The sequence below is a fragment of the Cucurbita maxima genome, unplaced genomic scaffold (genome assembly GCF_002738345.1).
Source record: "Cucurbita maxima cultivar Rimu unplaced genomic scaffold, Cmax_1.0 Cma_Scf00043, whole genome shotgun sequence".
Classification (NCBI taxonomy): domain Eukaryota; kingdom Viridiplantae; phylum Streptophyta; class Magnoliopsida; order Cucurbitales; family Cucurbitaceae; genus Cucurbita; species Cucurbita maxima.
The window spans coordinates 656,956-674,433 of record NW_019272059.1 but is presented as its reverse complement, the minus strand read 5'-3'; the positions used below and the strand labels follow the sequence as shown (position 1 = coordinate 674,433).

Below are 17,478 nucleotides of genomic sequence, written 5' to 3'. Positions count from 1 at the left end.
CAAATCTTTTGATACCTACCTTTCTTGCACTAAAAATAACACTAAGACAACTATTTCAATATGGAATCTCCTGTAAAATGGACTAATATCAAAGGAGCATATATTTGGGCTAATTAAATGGCCATTTTTCTCAACTTAGCTGCCTGTAACAATAGGGAGGGGTTTCATTATTCCAATGACCAATTTACAAGAGAAAAAAAGAAGTCATTTAAGGATTTATGCAGCTAGAGGGCAGACAACTGTTTGTAAGAAGAGTTGCAACCAAAATTCCAAGGAAAACTAAACTACAGAAACATTGCTCTTTTTCACAAATCATCAGACTAGTTGTATACATTATTCTCAATTATTCTCCTTGATGGAAAGGCAGCATTTACCATCAGCACTATGAACCTTAGGCTGAACCTACGTGCTGCAACATCCGTTCAATGCTCAGCTCATGTCGTCGCAGCCCATGCCACGTTCCATTCAAACCATTTTTATCTAATATTTCCATCTCCCTTATCTGCTTGTGCAATGCCTCCAAGTTCACGAGAGGTACTGTAGTTGGTCGTCCATGGGCGCACTGCACATTAAACATCTCACACTCATCAATTATGAGTTATTTTCTCCTCCTTCCTTCCTCCCACCAAAAGAAATATATATAAATATATATATCAGAACTTTGAAAACATGCTTGAAAACTTATTCGCTCACTTGGAAACACAGAGAAGTCTGCTTCAGTTCTTCAACAATAAGGGAACACTCTGAAGGTAACAAAGAGTCTCCAAACATAATTGCACCTAATCAAGTAATTTTATCAAAGAAAAAGTTTTCAGTGAAAAAGGATCAACATGCAGATACACACATAGCACTGAGCTACAGACCGTTGCCAGAGAAGTGAGACACTACATGATAGTCATTTCTTCAACAGCATTTATTACCCCCCCAAAAAAAAAAATTGTCATGTTACAGCTATGGACATCATCCGAAAAAGGTGCAAGTCAACCTGTTATTCACGACATTTAATTTCCCATGGTGAACGGTATTTACACACATCAAACAAGCTTAAGCATGTACCTCTGCAGGCCTTTGAATTAAGAACTCGAAGCACGGATGGCGGCATTGTTGATGAGCCATCTGTATCAGCAAGCTTTCGATCCAAGAAAAAAGTCTTAGCAAGCTTAATATATGCAGCTATAGCGACATTAGCAAAATTATTCCAGGTGTTTAGGGAACAATGTAACAGCTAAACAAAATTAATGGATGAACCAAGCAAAAATGGTTTTAAAGCGCAAAGTCCTCAGTTACCTGATCAAGAAACTCCAGTAGATCTGCATCAGATAAATTAACACCTAGTATGCAAGGTACCTGTGTCATACACATGAAATTTTATACAAACATAAAATAAAAATACATGAATTTTCAAATAAAAATATGAATTCGTTACAAATTTCAAGCACAAATTTGACAATTGCTATTGTATCACAATAAATGTTTTATTACAGTTGGCATGGTTTGGTTTCAAAGTTTAAATGCAATAATTATCGAAGCAAGGAAGATGGTGATTAACTGCCATTAGCGTGATGACCGTTTCCTGCTTGTATAGGATATTCAAATTCCTACACAGAGAACCAAATATTACTTTGGCAAACTTGAGCAGTACTGGCAAAGTAGACAAACCCCAAAGGAATTAAATATACCTTTGGAAGCATTTTGAATCTTGAGCATGAATATTACAGATCCAACCCCACTCTTTAACCTGATCACTATAGTTGTACAACAACTGGTACCCAATTTCAGGCAGCACCTGTAGTAAACAAACAGCAAGATTAATTTATCCCTTTCAATCAAAGCATGACAGATTGAGACCAGACAACATCAAACATAAACTTACCAGTTCATGTTCATCCTCCAGATAGGCTATTGTCTTTGCTTCACCAGACAACAACTGTGTATATACATATATTGCTTTATTAGAAATCATAGAGAATTATTCCATCAAATATATAATGTTTACCTTTTGACGAAGATCTTCAAGTCGGATTCTTTCATCTGCAGCATGCTGGAGAAAGCACCATTTAAACATCATTACCCCACCCCGTGCTTTAGAAAGACTTGTCAATTGGTGTGCACATATATGTTGGTATATGGGGTGCAAGAAAAATCACAAGGCATGAGTGTGCTGTATCCAAGTAATGTATCAAAGTACGCAGACAACCTAATCTACTTCTTCAGTAAAAAAAAAAAAGGAAACGAGACTGAAAGACCAAATAAGTTCTTTTTAAGATAAACACTTCATACTTGATTTTCCTTGTTCCAACAATCTTCAATGAGCACCTTTGTTGTTTCCACACTGGAACGTGAGTCAGGTGACACGCTATAAAATTGAAGAAAAAAAATTCCCCAATTGCTATAAAGTTGTTGATCTAGAATCAATTCAACTACTTCCGTTTCTACATTTGCATTCCTTGGATCGACAAAGCTAATGAAAGAAGAGATTGCCATCTTCCTCAGACCTCTCTAAGTAGATGCTATCTAAATGTTACCTAATGCCTCTTCTTATGTGGCATATCATAAACCCTTACACTTGGATATATTATCACACAACAAAACGAAGTTGGCAGGAAACCCACTCATACTAGGAGAACGTACTTCAAACCTAGTTCCTCAATGGCCTACTCCTTCGGGTACAAAGTGTTTGAAGGATGATTGCCTTTTTCGCTACCTTGTCATACATTAGACTCAAAGAGAATAGGAGTAGAAAGATTTTTAAGGGGTGGAGATATTGTATTTCACTTAAAACCTGAAGTGAATGAACCAGAAGGGAGTGAACTAACCTGATCAATAACAGCCAGTATTCCACCAGAAACAACTGGAATGAATTTCTTATCAAGCTGTAGAAGAACTTTGGCATCTTCAAGGAAATTCTTATCGATGGATTTGGGAACTAAGGAATTTCTGGCAAGAGATAGGAATCCTGAAGAGATATCAAGTATACTAACTTCATCTTCAAAAGCACGTGGCCCATCATTTCTCTGAAATCAATAAAGAAAAAGTATTAAATGTTACTCAAATAAATAAATCAATAAATAAAAATAGAAAAGCGAAGCCTCATATCAAACTATAGAAAACAAATAAACTTTCAAACTTAACTGTAGTCGGACAGCAATTTTTCCATTTGATCCATAAATATGACTCTTGAGTTTCCTTTGAGCATAATTCTGAAGGCGAAACAGGATCAAAACTATGCCATATAAATAGAATTGGAGGATATTTAAATTTTCGCTAATATGGCAACTGCAAAAAGAACTGAAATTTTATTTCCGCCAGTAAAGATGATGCTACCATCATATAAAACTCAATATTCAATAACAACAAAATTATGAACTAATGCAGCATGCTATATATTGTAAAGACTATTCTTGATGAGAAATTAACTTATTAACCACTAATATGTCAATGATAATAAAGATAAATCTACTAAATCTGCATGGAAAGAAATTACAGCACAATTTTCTTTCCATGTTTTTCTGATCACATAAAATCTTTCAATACCAATTCCCTCCCTAAGAGTTGAAATTTCGAATTCCAAATCCTTAAGAACAAAGAAATAATCAGTTTCATATACATAGTGCAGTTACCTAAAGCAGATGCAGTAACTTTAACATCGGATTGGAACTGCTTGGAAACTTTTCCTTCTTGTTTCTCTTTATTATTTCCCGTAATAGTAGGCATCTTTGTCATATCTGTTCTGGAAGAGATGAAAAGATGCATTGTATTCTAATAACAACTTCAATTTTAAATTGATAAGGGAAAGGAATGGATCTCTACCTAGTTCCCATCGATAAGTCATCAAGAGGACTTGGGTTAATATAAAGATTATTAGTACCAGAGAAATGTTTGGAATCTCTCAGCTGACCTAGTTCTGTACGTATTGGCACAGCATTAGAATTTCATCAATGACAATGCATTACTAGTAATGACTTCTTAAATGAAAATACCTAAATGAGGTGGGCTGTCAAGGAAGGCCGATGCCCTAAGCTTTTCATCTTTCCCTTGGTCCATGCAATAGAAATTTGTGGCATTAAACTTATCAGTTTTTCTTTGGTCAAGGCCATAGAAACCCGCGGCATTATGCTTTTCTTCCTTTCTTTGGTACAGGCAATAGAAACTAGTTTTTCTTTTGTAAGAAGGTGGAGCTGATTTGCATCTTCTACGCCTTTCAACAGAAACGTACTTCTGTTTAAAAGCTTTATGTCCAAACTTAAGCTCTGAGCTTCCATAAGCCTTTTCCCAATCTCTTCCAGGTAATCTCCAATTGGAAAGATACTTCTGACAGGAGTGCATATTAGGACTCACAGGAGAAGAATGTTCAAAATTATTAGATTTTTCAAGGGAAGTACTAAGGTCTTCTCTTATATCAAGAACATCATCAATTATCAGTTTACTATCTATACAGCTTGGTATGTAATTCTTTTTGGAACTTCTCAACATGATATCAGAATCAAATCCGCAGCCCTTATCCTCACAATCCACCAAATCCCTGAAGGGAGTCCTATCTCTAGATCTCCAGTTCCTTTCAACCCCATCCCTAACACTGAAGCAATCAACATCCCATTCTGAGGCTAATCTGGGATTTGGGGTCACGTGAACATCTGGGGAATTTCTAGTCTGATAACTTGAGAAAAACTTCTGCACGTGCTTGTCCAAATGACATGAGTATATATTTTCTTCAGCAAACTGTTGCCCAAAAAACAAGTAATCGACAACAGGAAAAAAAAAAAGGACAGAAGTTTTAGATCTTGAGAAATGCATAAATTGTTAGCTCTAGTAAAAGTCAGACAACAATACCTCAGCATGCAGTGAGTCTCCGGCATAAAAACCAGAACCCTGGATGTAACCGTCAAGCTTTAGAACATCAACTTCATCATCAGGGATTCCCTGCTTTTGGATTCTTTTGATGACATCATTTTGAATGTACAGTTTGTCACCAAGAATGGAAGTACTCTCAAGTTGAAAACTGCTTCCTGAGGTGCATCCCCGAAGGGAGGGTTTGTTACCTGTGAAGATATTGTCATCATAACTAAATTCATGAAAGTAAGAAGATGGTGTACTTTCAGCAGACCCATTGATCATATCGATATACACTTCAGAAGACTGACCTTTCAAGTCTGAACTGAAGATATTGTCCTCAACAATGTCATCACACCTCTTCGGAAAAGCCAGCCTTCTATCCAGAAAGGAGTCTTCAGATACAAAAATGTTATCAGGTACCCATGGATGCCTGTCACCATTTTGGACAGCTGTAGTTGAGCATTTTGCCAAGGGAGTACCCCATAATCCTGAGAAATGATCGGCGGCTTGGTTACCAAATTGCATCCTAGCTTGTTGGTGAACGTCATTCAATTCACTTGAACTTGTGTGTGAATTCTCACATGCCTTCTTTTCATGCAAACTATTGGACAAGATGTCATCATCTTTTGTAAGCATTGCTGACGGAGAAAACAAATCAATAAGGGAAGCCTGAGGGCTTCGCATTCTGCTCTTTTTCACAGATCGAATACTCTCTGGAGGGAAAAGTATAACATCCTCACGAAAATCTAAAAAGGAAAGATATTCAAAAATTAATTGAACCAGGCCATTTTTTGCAAGCTCACTCGGTATGCATATATTTTTTATGGGGAAGTGTCCTGTGAAGATAATAAATGGAGACATTTTCACCTTAACCGTCTTTTTAGGAGGCGGTGGAGTGGGCAACTCATGCAGCATAGATAAGACTAAATCATTTCATAAATTAAGGTGAGATTGGAGATGAAAGTTCAACTTAAAATACCTGAATTTGTTGATATTATGTTATCTTCATCCTTCCACAGCTGATCTCCTCCAACTATGGGGGTTGTATGGACCAAAGATTTTCCTACAAATTTAAAATGCAACTTCAAACAGTTTATATTAACACTCACTATGGTTTCAAAGATATGGCTAACTCCATACCACTACTATATTTTTCTTTCCAAAATTGTTGAATGGTCTCTTCAATGAAGGTAAGTATTGAAGCCCAGTCCTTGGGAAATGAAAAAGGAAGGACATGAGAAGGTGTTGGTTAGAAAAAGCGAAGGAAAGAATTCAATAGAACCATTTAATTGTGAATAAAAAAGTTATTCCCAAATAAATGAAGGAACAGAAGATAAATAAACGAACTGGTGTTTGGAGAACAAATAAAGAATTACCTTAAACTGAACAAAGGTCTTGGATGATTCAAATGTTAGGTCATAGAAAGATCCAGGGCAATCTAAATTTAAAATATAAGCAGGATTTGCTTGAAACCTGCTTCTCTTCCTGCTGTGACAGACTTGATCAGTCTGCGGACTCAGGCTTACAAATCTACTGGCCAGTTGATTAAGTAATTTATGAATTTGGCCCTTGCAAATGAATCGTCTGTTAATATCTGTCCTTGCTGAGGTCAAAACAATTTCATAAAATACTGGATCCTATCCACCCACCACAGATTTAAAGAATTCACAGAATGGTGTGGATACAGACATATTGAACAGCCTGCCATAAATTTTTTTTTTTAAAAAGAACACAAAAATTAATGAAATGTTGAACAGCAGAATTAGCCTTCTTTTATATCAGCCGAAAATAGTTATACCTTGATAGTAAACGTATCAAACGGACTGCATATATAACCAGAAAGCTTTAAGTCCCCATCACCGATTTTTAATTCACGGAGAGACCTGGAAATCTCGCTGCCAAAGCCACTTCTCAAAAGTGATAAAGGAGAAGGAGAGGGATTCGTGTAAAGAAGGATGCTCTCACTACAGGAAGAGATAAAATTGTAAGATAACTAACATAAAAGTTTTACATATTTCAACCTGAATTTAACATGGATATACCTTTCACTATCTACAATTTTGAAGGAAACTTTAGAATGCACAAGGGAAGTACGGACTACACATTTCTTGACTGCTTGCAAGACCTTCTTGGGGCTTCCAGTTTCATTACGCAAAATGAATTAGCACGTCAGTAAAATGCAATGATATAATATTTCATTTTCTTCTTTCTCCTCATAAGGACTGCCTTATCCATATGTCAACTCTTGAATCCTTCTATTTACTCAAGATTTTTGTTTATCATACCAAAAAAAAACAAAAACATAAACAAACAAACTAACTAATCTAAGAAAATAAAACCTGAATTGCATATGCTTCCTTCGAACTGGTTGGTTGTAAAATAGATCTCGAACAATAACTGCAAAAGAAAAAGACAAAAGAACTCTGATCGAGTATTTGCCTTCAGAAGTGTGTGCAAAAATAGAATATAACAAAGGAGAAGAAAAGAAATTATGTTTTCAAATGTAATTGCAAATAGCATGGATGTTTAAAATTATTTGGAGCATAATAGTAAGGATATACACCATAATAAAATCCACATAGTTTCATTTCTTTTTTCAATAATAGTTCATCAGAAAATTCACCGACACCAATAGTTGCCTTGCTACCATCTAAGAGAATATCAAACAGAAAAAAGACAAGAATCCCCCTCAACATAAATATCCATCAGCCCACCCCTGTATTCCACCCCCGCTCCCTCTTAGTACGAGGGTAATGGGTGGCTAATCAATACACTACACCAAGGTACAAATCATACAATCAAACATTATGTCTTACAAATATATGATGTTAATTTTGTGGATCCATACGCTTCATGACTACGGATCAGATAACTGAAAGGGTAACTACAAATTTTCTAAAACAACCAAAAAATGGATATACATCCCATAAAATTACGTTTTACCACATCAGTGTTTTTCATGAGGCTAATGGTCAGAACATAAATACAAAAGCAAAAGTACAACTATAAAAGCAGACCCCAAAGTAGACGACTTAGTCCAGATACAAAAGGGTGGAGCAGAAAAGGGTAAAAAATATATCTCCAAATAACTAGGACCTAATAAGATACCCTTACACTTCATCTAGACGACGACGACCACGACAACAACAACAACAACAAAAAAAATAATAATAATAATAAAAATAAAAATGAAGAAGAAAGATATAAAACAGTTAAGATGTTAAAAGTTTTGTCTAACTTGTTCATAGAAAGATATGTATATGTAGTTAGAATGTAAACTATTGCCCCTCCCAATGAAAATATCTGTCTCTGCCTTGGCAGATAATGGACCTGTTACCTGTAGTACCAACATCTTCCATATCATCATCAATTCCAAGATACAGGCACTTGCAACCCTGCAATAAAAAGTTAATTATTTTTAAAGGACAGCACAATGTGAAAATTGCACATATTGCTCCACAATTAAATAGCTGTAAGCTTCTGTGCCTTTATGACTTTACGATATCCATTTGCCCTCCCACATGCTTTGGTTATGATCTCCACCAACGATACATCTGAAATGGAAGCCAATGCCTCTCCTCGAAAGCCAAATGTTTTGCCTTTGGTATCCATGTCTATGAGATCATGGAATTTCGAAGTTGCTGCATATATAGTCATTGAAAAGCACAGCATAAACACACCAAGGTAGTAAATTCAAATACATTAAATATTTGCCAACTTGCTAACACGTCTATTTCCTTCAATAGAATTCTACTTTTGACCAACTTGTCTATAAGATAATCACATCAAGCAAGCCATAGCCATACCACCCAAACTTATTGCATGGTTCATTAAAACATCCTTGCACCTCTTATAAGAGATAGCTGTGAAAGCCCATTAGCAGGTTCAGCCCATTCTTGCACCAATTCCATTAGTTGAAAAGGCTAATCAATTTTGGGAAATATCATTGGAGTTAAAGAGTTATATTCAAAGAGGTTTGCAGGCCAAAACTTGCCCTTCCATTCGTTCCACTCAATCAGAGCACGTAATCATTATCTAACCCATCAAATTATTACACACTTACCAACACCATCCCCATCCCCCTGCAAGCCCAAGCATCTCAATTTAATTCTTGATTCCAAAATACACCGAAATGATGATGAAGTAAATACACACAGTACACAAAGAAAGCCAAGAAATTGAGATACTTACCATATCTTTCTCCTAGCAGGGCTAACCCATCCCGAGTAATACCAGATCCTACAAAAATATGACAAATTCACTGTAAAGTATGAACCCTGATAATATAGAAAGTAATGTAACAAGTAGCATACTGAGAAAATCACAAACCATTGTCCACTACTTTGACATAGGATGTCCCAATGCCAATGAAAATTGAAATCTGAATTGATACAATAGGCTGTAAGTAACATATATTAAGCCAGACAAATTACAACTAGAAGAAAATTTTGAACTTTAAAATTAGTTATAGATCATTTTTATTTGATAGAAGGGCAAATATTGTCCCTAAAATCTGATGGTTGTTTCACTTAGTCTCTAAATTTTAAAAGTTCTAATTACATCCTTGAACTTTTTATTTTGATTCTAGTAAGTTATGATCGTTAACATTGTTTGGCACATTGATTGAACTACTAATTGACTACCATGTGATGATTTCATACAACATGACATAAAAAAATAAAGCAGCAAGATAAAATAAAGGCAGACAAGCTAAAAAATTCAATAGGGCGAGTGCACATCGCAGATTTGTGTTACCCATTGACAAATCCTCACACTTTAGTTCAACTAACATGACAAGTAACAAAGTCAACAGCTGGAACTTATTAGAACCAAAAACAAAAATGTTGGAATATAAATGGAACGAAGAGTCATTAAATTTCTCTCTTTGATATCGAGAATCAATCAACCATAAAAGGAGTATTTTTTCACTTGTAGAAGAAACGTGCTCAGTGATGAGCGACGAAGACAAACTGTTATTTCATGGCTAGGCCTAATTCACAGTGCACAATTTCTAACTGTTATAGGATCAAGGTTGATGAATATCTCAGTTAAAATATTTAGTAATTCCCGAATAACTTACTTTTACATTGATAATTAGAAATAAAACACTTTACATTTCCAACTAGGAGAGTAGGCAACACCATGCCTCAGCATAAAACAAAATAATAAGATGGTCGATTAGACTCTCTACCTTTGACGCACCAGCATCCAAGCTATTATAAACAAGCTCTTCCACAACCTTCGTGGCATCATAGAGTATAACGCCAGCACGCACAGAACTACGAACAGACTTTGGCAAGGGCTTGATCATCCCCATCAAGAATTACGCTACATCACCAAGGAAAAACATCAAATGGGAAAAATGAAGAATAGGAGGAGAATTAGCAGATAAATATAATGATTAGTTGTTCATTACTTTCACCAAAACTCAATACATTATTCGTACTACTTTTTCTGAAAGTAGGTTCTAATGGCGAGAACACGTGCACAAATGATGCATATTTTACTGAACAGGTTTCAATTTCTAACTTCGTTATAACTCACCCGAGACAATCTCAGTCCTTAAAATGGCAAACCATGGACTTGGAAGCATGTGGAGATTGAACTTCCACACGGAGATAAAATATGGCGCGAAAACAACGAACTAAACAACCAATTCAATGCTTTTTTTCAGCATAAATTCATTCGCCAATTTCACAGGTCCTAATATTCGATTTACTTCACCGATTCACTCCTTTTCATGAGTGATAAACAGGTTTTCAGAAACAGAGCAGACGTGAAAGCGACAATGGCCAAAGAACTGCGATTTTCCGCAAAATTGAAAATAAACAAAAATGCCAATGAAAATTCGACTCGGTTAGCTCTCTTCGGCGGGTGGAGCTTAGGAAGATTCATAAAAAGCGATGAGTTCTTGGCGAAACTAGCCTTAAGAAAACCCTACATAGAAATCTTTTGTGTCTACAATCTTACTCTGTTTCTGTTAAAGTCCCAAAAGCTATTCTCACAAGTTAGTGCAGTTATCCACCGCCGAACTCTTGTTTTGATGAGGCGGTGCCAGCACAAATGACGACGGTTCCGACGCCTGAAACGTGGTCAGATAGAAGCCAACTTCCTTTCGAGACGAATATACTCCGCCGCAGTGGATGAGAAAATGGCCGTGTCGAGCGTTGAGTGCCGAGGGCCGGATTCAGAGCATGCCGCGTAATTAAGAAATTTCCCGGCGCAAGGACGGTGCTACATGGACGACATGTCGGTTCGAGTGATAAAAAATGTCTAAATCAATTTTTAAATTTTTTAAATTTTACATACAAATGTGAAAAAATTTATTTCTAATAGACACGTTTTAAAATCACGAGATTGACGACGTATATAACGAGTCAAAATAGACAATATCTACTAGCGGTGAGATTAGACTGATATAAGGATGTGAAAACATCTCCCTAAAAGACGTGTTTTAAAACCGTGAGGGTGACAATTATATGTAACAAGCAAAAATGTACAATATTTGCTAATAGGGGAGGGATTGAGCTTACCAGGGTTTGAAAAATCTCTCTCTAATAGACGCATTTTAAAAATGTGAGACTAATGATTATATGTAACGAGCGATGAATCATCAGAGTATAATACATATTAATATGTAAGATAGATAGGACCCTGGGGTAGGGATCCTATTTTTATAATCACACCTTACAACCAATCCAATTTTTCCTTTTATATTTATATTATTATTATTTAATAAATTTAATTAATTATTAGGACACGCATATGCATCATATTAAAACATGATCTTCAGTTTTTCTTTGGACCTGAATTTTCTTCTTCCCCTTCCCTTCTTCTTCCTCTTCTTCTGTCTCAAAACCCTAATTACACCTTTTTCCTTCTATAATTCCCTCCTCTACAGTGCTAGAGATCAGGTATTTACTTTGCTTTTTTCATCTCTATCTCTACGCTTTTCCTTTGCAATTATCTTAATTACTCTTGTGTTCTTCCTTTTTTTATTTTTTGTTTCCCTTCCCTTCAATCCACCTCTTTCAATTGCTGACACCATTTTGATGTTCTTGAATTCTCTCTATGTCGTTGTGTTTCTTGCGGAATTCGACCCCTTTTGTATTGGCTGCGTTTCTTGTTTCAATTTTTGTTTTATTTTCTGCATGTTTGTGTATTTTCGTTGTGTTCAGATTGCTTTATCTTAATTCTGATTGGGAATTGGATGTTCATATCGTTTTCTGATTCCGGAAAGGTGTGTACTGTGTCCATGGATGAAATGCAGTTCGTATTCATGCGCTGACTATGCCCTTAAAACCTTGGAAGATTGGCAATCCATTATTTGAGATCTTCCTCATCTAGCAGATATTGGCAGCTTCCAATTTAAATTTGTACTCTTGATTACTGAAGAAATGTTTGATTGGGATGTTATTTTATGGCTTCCGAGTTTTCTAATTGATGTATGAGTCTGATGGAATGTGCAGAGTGGAATTTGTGGTAGAATTAGAAGCTAATTTACTGTTCTCATAATTATTTTCAGCGAAAGAAATGTCAACTCAGTTTCTTGCCCTCGTGGAGAAACATTAGCGATTTATGTTTAAAGCTAGAATTTGGAAGGGGAAGAATGGAGGCTAACATCTGTGACGTCAATCACCTCGATTCCGATGTCCTTTTACCTCCAAGAAAGCGTCTTCTTGCTGGATTGAGAAAGAAAGGGGTCGATGGTGATGGTACTTTTAATGTGCCTCCAGTTGCCTCCACCTCTTGTTCTCCCCCTCCCTCTCCTTCCTATGGCTTCACATCTATTGAATTCAATATACGGCTCAACAATCTGTTGAGTGCTCATTCAAATACTAACCTATCGCCCGAGGAGATAGTGGAGGCCTCAAGATCAGCGGCAGCTGCAGCTGTGAAGGCTGCAGAGGCTGCCAGGACAGCAGCTGAAGAGAAGGCTGCGATTGCAGCAAAGGCTGTTGCAGCTGCAAAGAGTGCCATGGACTTGGTTGCCTCGATTTCTGAAGAAGCAGCCTATAAAGAAATAAAACAGAGAAAGAACAAGCTGAAGAAACATGTCCCAGTTCAGTTTCTGTATACAAAATATCAACCTCTCGAGAATACCAGGACAGATGAAGAGATGGCCCGCAAATTACATCGGGCAATTAATAGCTCCCCAAGAATTTTGAAGAATTCATCTGGTTCTGATGCTAGAGGCCACAAACATAAGAAGTTGAAAACTTCGCCTGGTTCTGAGAAAATTATGGTTTCCAATTGTGGCATCTCACAGGAGTCGGAACCTACTCCTACATGCAACGGGCATGCTAAAACTAACGAGGCTGACTCTGAATGTAGCTTTCAGGAAGCATACAAGCTCAAATCTGATGAGAAGACTATTAAATATGAGAAGAACAATCAGTCTCAGATGGATACTGGAGAATCTGAGACAAGTCAGAAGGAGAAAAAAACGTGCGATGATATTAGTGTCACTGGTAAGAAGAAGGGAAGAGTGAAGCTTAAAAAATTGTCGTTGAGTATTTGTTCTTTCAGGGATCAAAAAGCTCTCAAGGAAGACATGGACAATGGAAGTTCTCCAATATTGGCTGTGCAAAACACGGGGTCTCCCACACCCGAAAATGTCATTTTGCATTCTGTAGATAGCCCTAGCCCTACCCAAGGCGTGCTGCCAATAGATTCTACATCTTTATGGAAATGTCAGGAGTTCAAAGCTCCCCTTTCTGTCGAACAGAATAAAGTTATGCAGTCATGACCGGGAATGACATATGGTAAAAGGTTCCTGGCAATAGAAGTCGCGGTCGAGGTAGGATCCATGCAGCTTTTCTTATAGATACGGCGTTAGTCCATCTGTCTTCCTTTTGGTCCTGCCATCTTTTGTTTCACAATGAACTGGGATAGACCAATTGTAAATTTCATATTATGTGTTTGATTATTCTGCAGAGTTCAAAGGTATCCTTTACGATACACAGAGCTTGAAGTCCAAATAAGAGGGTTACAATAAACTGAATACTTGAACACTCCTTGTTTTACAGGAGGCATTTTTGTCTTGGTTTCTTTATATATGCTAAATATACTAAAAAGTAATCCCTATTGTATCTGTAGGTAAGATCTGTAGATGGTTGTTTTCATGGTCCTGCTACAGTTGTATCTATATATTACTTAACGAAGTCCTCCTCGTTTTTAGGAGTTGTAGATTGAAAGAAATTGAAGAAAACTTCAAATAATTGTGTTCTACTTCTGGAAAGAGTAAACCGTTTGCCTTTTGTTGGTCATCTAGTCTGATTATTGATTATCTGAGATTGAGATTGTATTTTCTAGTTCTTTTTTTCCCTTTAAGAAGAGGATGTTCTTTCCTCTTGTAGCTTTGTAATTGCTCTTAATATATTAATGAAAGCTTCCCATTTCGTTAATTGTTGTTCTTCTTTTAGTTGCAGCAGCTCTTCTCTGTTCTTATGTTGGCTATCACAGAGATGAGCTGCTGCAAAACTCTGTTACTGTTTGTAATGGGATTAGCTGGTTTTGTGGCTTGTTCTCTGCATTATCTCGAGCTCACGATATCTATTCTTGTGGATCGTAAAAATCAGGTTCAGGTTTAAGGTTTTGTCTTGACATCAGTTGGAGAGAGTCGATTCGAGTCCCTTTCTTTAACGGAATTCCCTTTTGTGGGTTTGGTTTTTTTAATGCCAGTATATTCTTTCGTTTTTGTTCTCAACAAAAGTTTGATTCTTCATAAGAAATCGAATAAAACTATATTGTTTACTAATGTTCTTGTTCGTAGGGGTCGAGACAAATGCATCAACAAACGACAAAGATTTGAGGTTTGTAACTCGACGTAAATATCTTAATTACGAATATTTGTCTAAAGTTTATTAGATTTACCTTTTTATATTGAATTTCCCCTGAATCAAGAACATGGGTTACTGAAACAATGCTTCAATTTCACCTCCTCTGGATCATGTAATCACTATTTTGTTTTATCTCTTTTTTAAATATAGTTTTTTGTAAAAAAAAAAAAAAAATACAAAATTGGTGAGAAAACAAACCAAAAAAAATACAAAAGAATTTGAAAACAAAAAATCAAGCCAAAATCCACATGAAGACTGCAGACCAAACAGCAAGAGCAAGAGCGGCTGCCAAATAAGTCCATAGCATGATAACAGAGCATTCCTCTTGACCAACGCCGAACAACTGAGTCATTGTGCCGATGGACATGGCCGGCGGCGTGGTGTACTGAACCATCAACAAGAAGTGGTAAAGAGGATCCGGCGGCAGAAATCCTAACGAGTTTGCTCCTTTCACAACCAATATCCCTATTGCAGGCAGTGCAAAGTACCGAACCACAATCACTCCGATGATCGTCGTCGGCTTCACCGCTGACGACCTTAGCCCTTGAATCAGGTTGCCGCCGAGTATCAGCATGGTGCATGGGATTGTCCCATCTCTGTTCATTGTACATCACCACAGCTCGTTTAGTAATGTTTTCATTTCTCATACATACGGTAACGATCTCTGGAAAGTATACATACCCGAGTAGTTGAACAGAATCTTGTATTACACGTAACGGAGCATTATCTCCAATTACGAGGTTCCTAAGCCATGTCACCGCTCCAAAAATGAATCCCACAATCTAATCACAAATATCAATTATATTAATCATTAATGATCACTATCCAATTCAAGCATAGCTCAACAGCTAAAATATCAGTCATTATCTCAAAAGTTATACTTACCGCTCCTAACGATGGAGGGGCCATTAACTCTTCAACAATGCTATGCAAAAATTCTACTGTTTTAGCCCAAATGGACGATGATTCCCGTTTCTCTAAGATGGCCACAGATTCTTGGGATTCCCTTGATGAGACTGAAACAGGAAGGCCTTCTTCTTCTCCACCTTGTTTGTGGAGAAGTCGAGTTTGCAAGTCGCCATTGGAGGTGTGGTTGGGTGCTTTCAAGTGCTCCTCCGGTGCTTCAAGTGCTTTCATTCGCAAAGACGACGTTTTCACAAGGTGAAAAGTGTAAGTCCACAGGTAAAACCCACCTAGCTGAAAGTTTTTACCCATCGAACACATTAGGTTAAACTACCACTAAACGAAACATATGAGCGTTAGAAATAACGACTCTCCACAATATAGTATGATATTGTCCACTTTGAGCATAAGCTCTCGTAGCATTGCTTTGGACTTCCCAAAAAGCCTCGTACCAAACTCAGGCCCACAACTAGCAGATATTGTCCTCTTTGGACTTGCCCGATTGGGGCTTCCCCCTTGATACTTTAAAATCAGGGTGTTTTGTTCTCCTCCTCAACTAATGTGGGACATCACAATCCACTCTCTTTGGAGCCCAGCGTCCTTACTAGCACACTGTCTCGTGTCTACCCCTTCGGAGAACAATCTCCTCGCACATAGTCTAATGTCGGACTCTAATACCATTTGTAAGGACCTAGACCCACTTAGCAGATATTTTCGTTTTCTCTTTCGAGTTTTTCCTGGAGGCTTTAAAACACGTTTGGAGAAGGTTTCCACACCCTTATAAAAGGTGCTTTGTTCTCCTCCCCAACCAATATGAGACATCACACCCTCCCAACAATCCTCTACAATGATCACCTCCAATTCTAATACCATACTAAACTGTGTTATGAATAGGTTAGGTTACGTACCGCCATAGAGAAGGATGCGTACGAGAGCCCGAGGGAAGTACAGGTATCACCGTTACCGAAAGGGCTGCCATCCTCATCACAAATGGCAGGGATGATGATGAGAAGAAGGTTTCCCAAGTTCCCTAATCCCATATTACCAAAACAAATGAATAAACAAACCCAATAAACAAAGAAAGAGGTAGAGAAGAAGAAGAAGAAGAACAACAACAACAAACCAGCAGAAGAGGCTGCAATGATAAGGCCTTCAAGATATGGCTTAGGCTTCAATATCTTAACAACTATCCATCCCAAAATTCCTCCAAATAGAAAGGTAAACCCAATATTCACTGGCATGAACCACCTAATTCATTTAACCCAACAAAACATTCAAAACAACGCTAATGGCTGATGATAATCATGGATTAGTGTTAATTAATTACCATGAAACAATGTCTTCAAACGTCACTGTTTTGGCCAAATTTGCAAACATCAGACAAGGAGTGAACACTGTGAACACAATCTGCACCAAATAAATCCCGATCAAAGCATAGCTCAACTGGTTAAATATTAGAATCTAAAATAACAAAAAAAAAAAAAAAAAATGTAGAGATTTGAATCTCTCCGAAATGAACCTTGTTGAGAGAGGTTCGAGCATGAGCGGGAAGAAGGTTGCAGTAATCAGTGGCCAGAAAGGCTCCGACTAAGCAGATGATGAGGACTTGTAAATTGGGCATTAAAGCCACCTCCAACAGTGACAATAAACCCATCTCTTCTTCTAATGATCCTCCTCTGTTTCAAATTTAGCCATCAACCATAATTAATTACCTCTGATTAACCAGCTGAAATTAACTGCCTTTATTTTTTTATTTATTTAATTATAGTTTTTGGTTGCCGGAATTTTAGTACTGCGTGCCCTGCAATTCGTAATTTTCGAACATGACAACGTAGCCCACTTCGACTCCCGACGCTCTCACTCCTGTGTTTTTTTTTTTTTTTTTTTTTTTTTTTTTTTT

The 17,478-nt window shown here is 37.1% G+C and overlaps 3 protein-coding genes across 5 annotated transcripts in view; 1 reads left to right on the top strand and 2 right to left on the bottom strand.

The window, feature by feature from the left end:
* Positions 1-144: 144 nt before the first annotated feature.
* On the bottom strand, positions 145-11,085 carry LOC111470127 (DNA mismatch repair protein MLH3). 2 transcript variants are annotated; one of them, XM_023115622.1, is made up of 27 exons: positions 10,378-11,085; positions 10,025-10,161; positions 9,163-9,214; positions 9,025-9,072; positions 8,320-8,474; positions 8,171-8,228; positions 7,173-7,230; positions 6,876-6,968; positions 6,632-6,797; positions 6,519-6,534; positions 6,210-6,427; positions 5,974-6,043; positions 5,813-5,896; positions 4,831-5,579; positions 3,981-4,719; positions 3,811-3,904; positions 3,621-3,730; positions 3,133-3,200; positions 2,817-3,014; positions 1,997-2,041; positions 1,874-1,927; positions 1,680-1,786; positions 1,550-1,598; positions 1,288-1,347; positions 1,057-1,129; positions 694-779; positions 145-562 (listed from the first exon to the last, which is right to left on the bottom strand). In XM_023115622.1, exons 2-27 carry the CDS (start codon positions 10,148-10,150, stop codon positions 392-394), a joined length of 3,747 nt encoding a protein of 1,248 aa, XP_022971390.1. In that variant the 5' UTR covers positions 10,151-10,161; positions 10,378-11,085; the 3' UTR covers positions 145-391. The 2 variants fall into 2 exon arrangements, with proteins under 2 accessions (XP_022971390.1, XP_022971391.1); XM_023115623.1 differs by lacking the exons at positions 145-562; positions 694-779; positions 1,057-1,129; ... (3 more) ...; positions 1,874-1,927; positions 1,997-2,041 and adding an exon at positions 2,049-2,161.
* A 512-nt stretch (positions 11,086-11,597) lies between these two features.
* LOC111470113 lies at positions 11,598-14,240 on the top strand. 2 transcript variants are annotated; one of them, XR_002714978.1, is made up of 3 exons: positions 11,598-11,747; positions 12,359-13,633; positions 13,771-14,240. XR_002714978.1 is itself a non-coding variant. In XM_023115596.1 (2 exons), the coding sequence occupies exons 1-2, from the start codon at positions 11,616-11,618 to the stop codon at positions 13,580-13,582; spliced, it is 1,356 nt and encodes a 451-aa protein (XP_022971364.1). In that variant the 5' UTR covers positions 11,598-11,615; the 3' UTR covers positions 13,583-14,240. The 2 variants fall into 2 exon arrangements, 1 of the variants encoding a protein (XP_022971364.1); XM_023115596.1 differs by having other exon boundaries at positions 12,359-14,240.
* Positions 14,241-14,747: 507 nt separating this feature from the next.
* Positions 14,748-17,478, bottom strand: part of LOC111470115 (protein PIN-LIKES 5-like) — a 3,747-nt gene continuing 1,016 nt past the window's right edge. Inside the window, exons 2-8 of the mRNA XM_023115598.1 lie at positions 17,098-17,254; positions 16,906-16,985; positions 16,702-16,826; positions 16,487-16,608; positions 15,561-15,872; positions 15,357-15,457; positions 14,748-15,271 (exon numbers count right to left, since the gene is read on the bottom strand). Coding sequence (XP_022971366.1) covers positions 14,908-15,271; positions 15,357-15,457; positions 15,561-15,872; positions 16,487-16,608; positions 16,702-16,826; positions 16,906-16,985; positions 17,098-17,232 — 1,239 coding nt within the window. The 5' untranslated portion in view covers positions 17,233-17,254 and the 3' untranslated portion in view covers positions 14,748-14,907. The remainder of the gene's footprint in view (positions 15,272-15,356; positions 15,458-15,560; positions 15,873-16,486; positions 16,609-16,701; positions 16,827-16,905; positions 16,986-17,097; positions 17,255-17,478) is intronic.

Excerpts from the sequence above, each read along its gene's own strand:
- LOC111470127 (XM_023115622.1), bottom strand. The coding sequence starts at position 10,150 with ATGGGGATGATCAAGCCCTTGCCAAAGTCTGTTCGTAGTTCTGTGCGT. Across the intron at positions 9,073-9,162 it reads TGTCAAAGTAGTGGACAATG|GATCTGGTATTACTCGGGAT; the intron begins GTTTGTGATTTT and ends ATATTTTTGTAG. Across the intron at positions 3,201-3,620 it reads AGTTACTGCATCTGCTTTAG|AATTATGCTCAAAGGAAACT; the intron begins GTAACTGCACTA and ends TTTCGCCTTCAG.
- LOC111470113 (XM_023115596.1), top strand. The coding sequence starts at position 11,616 with ATGATCTTCAGTTTTTCTTTGGACCTGAATTTTCTTCTTCCCCTTCCC. Across the intron at positions 11,748-12,358 it reads TCTACAGTGCTAGAGATCAG|CGAAAGAAATGTCAACTCAG; the intron begins GTATTTACTTTG and ends AATTATTTTCAG.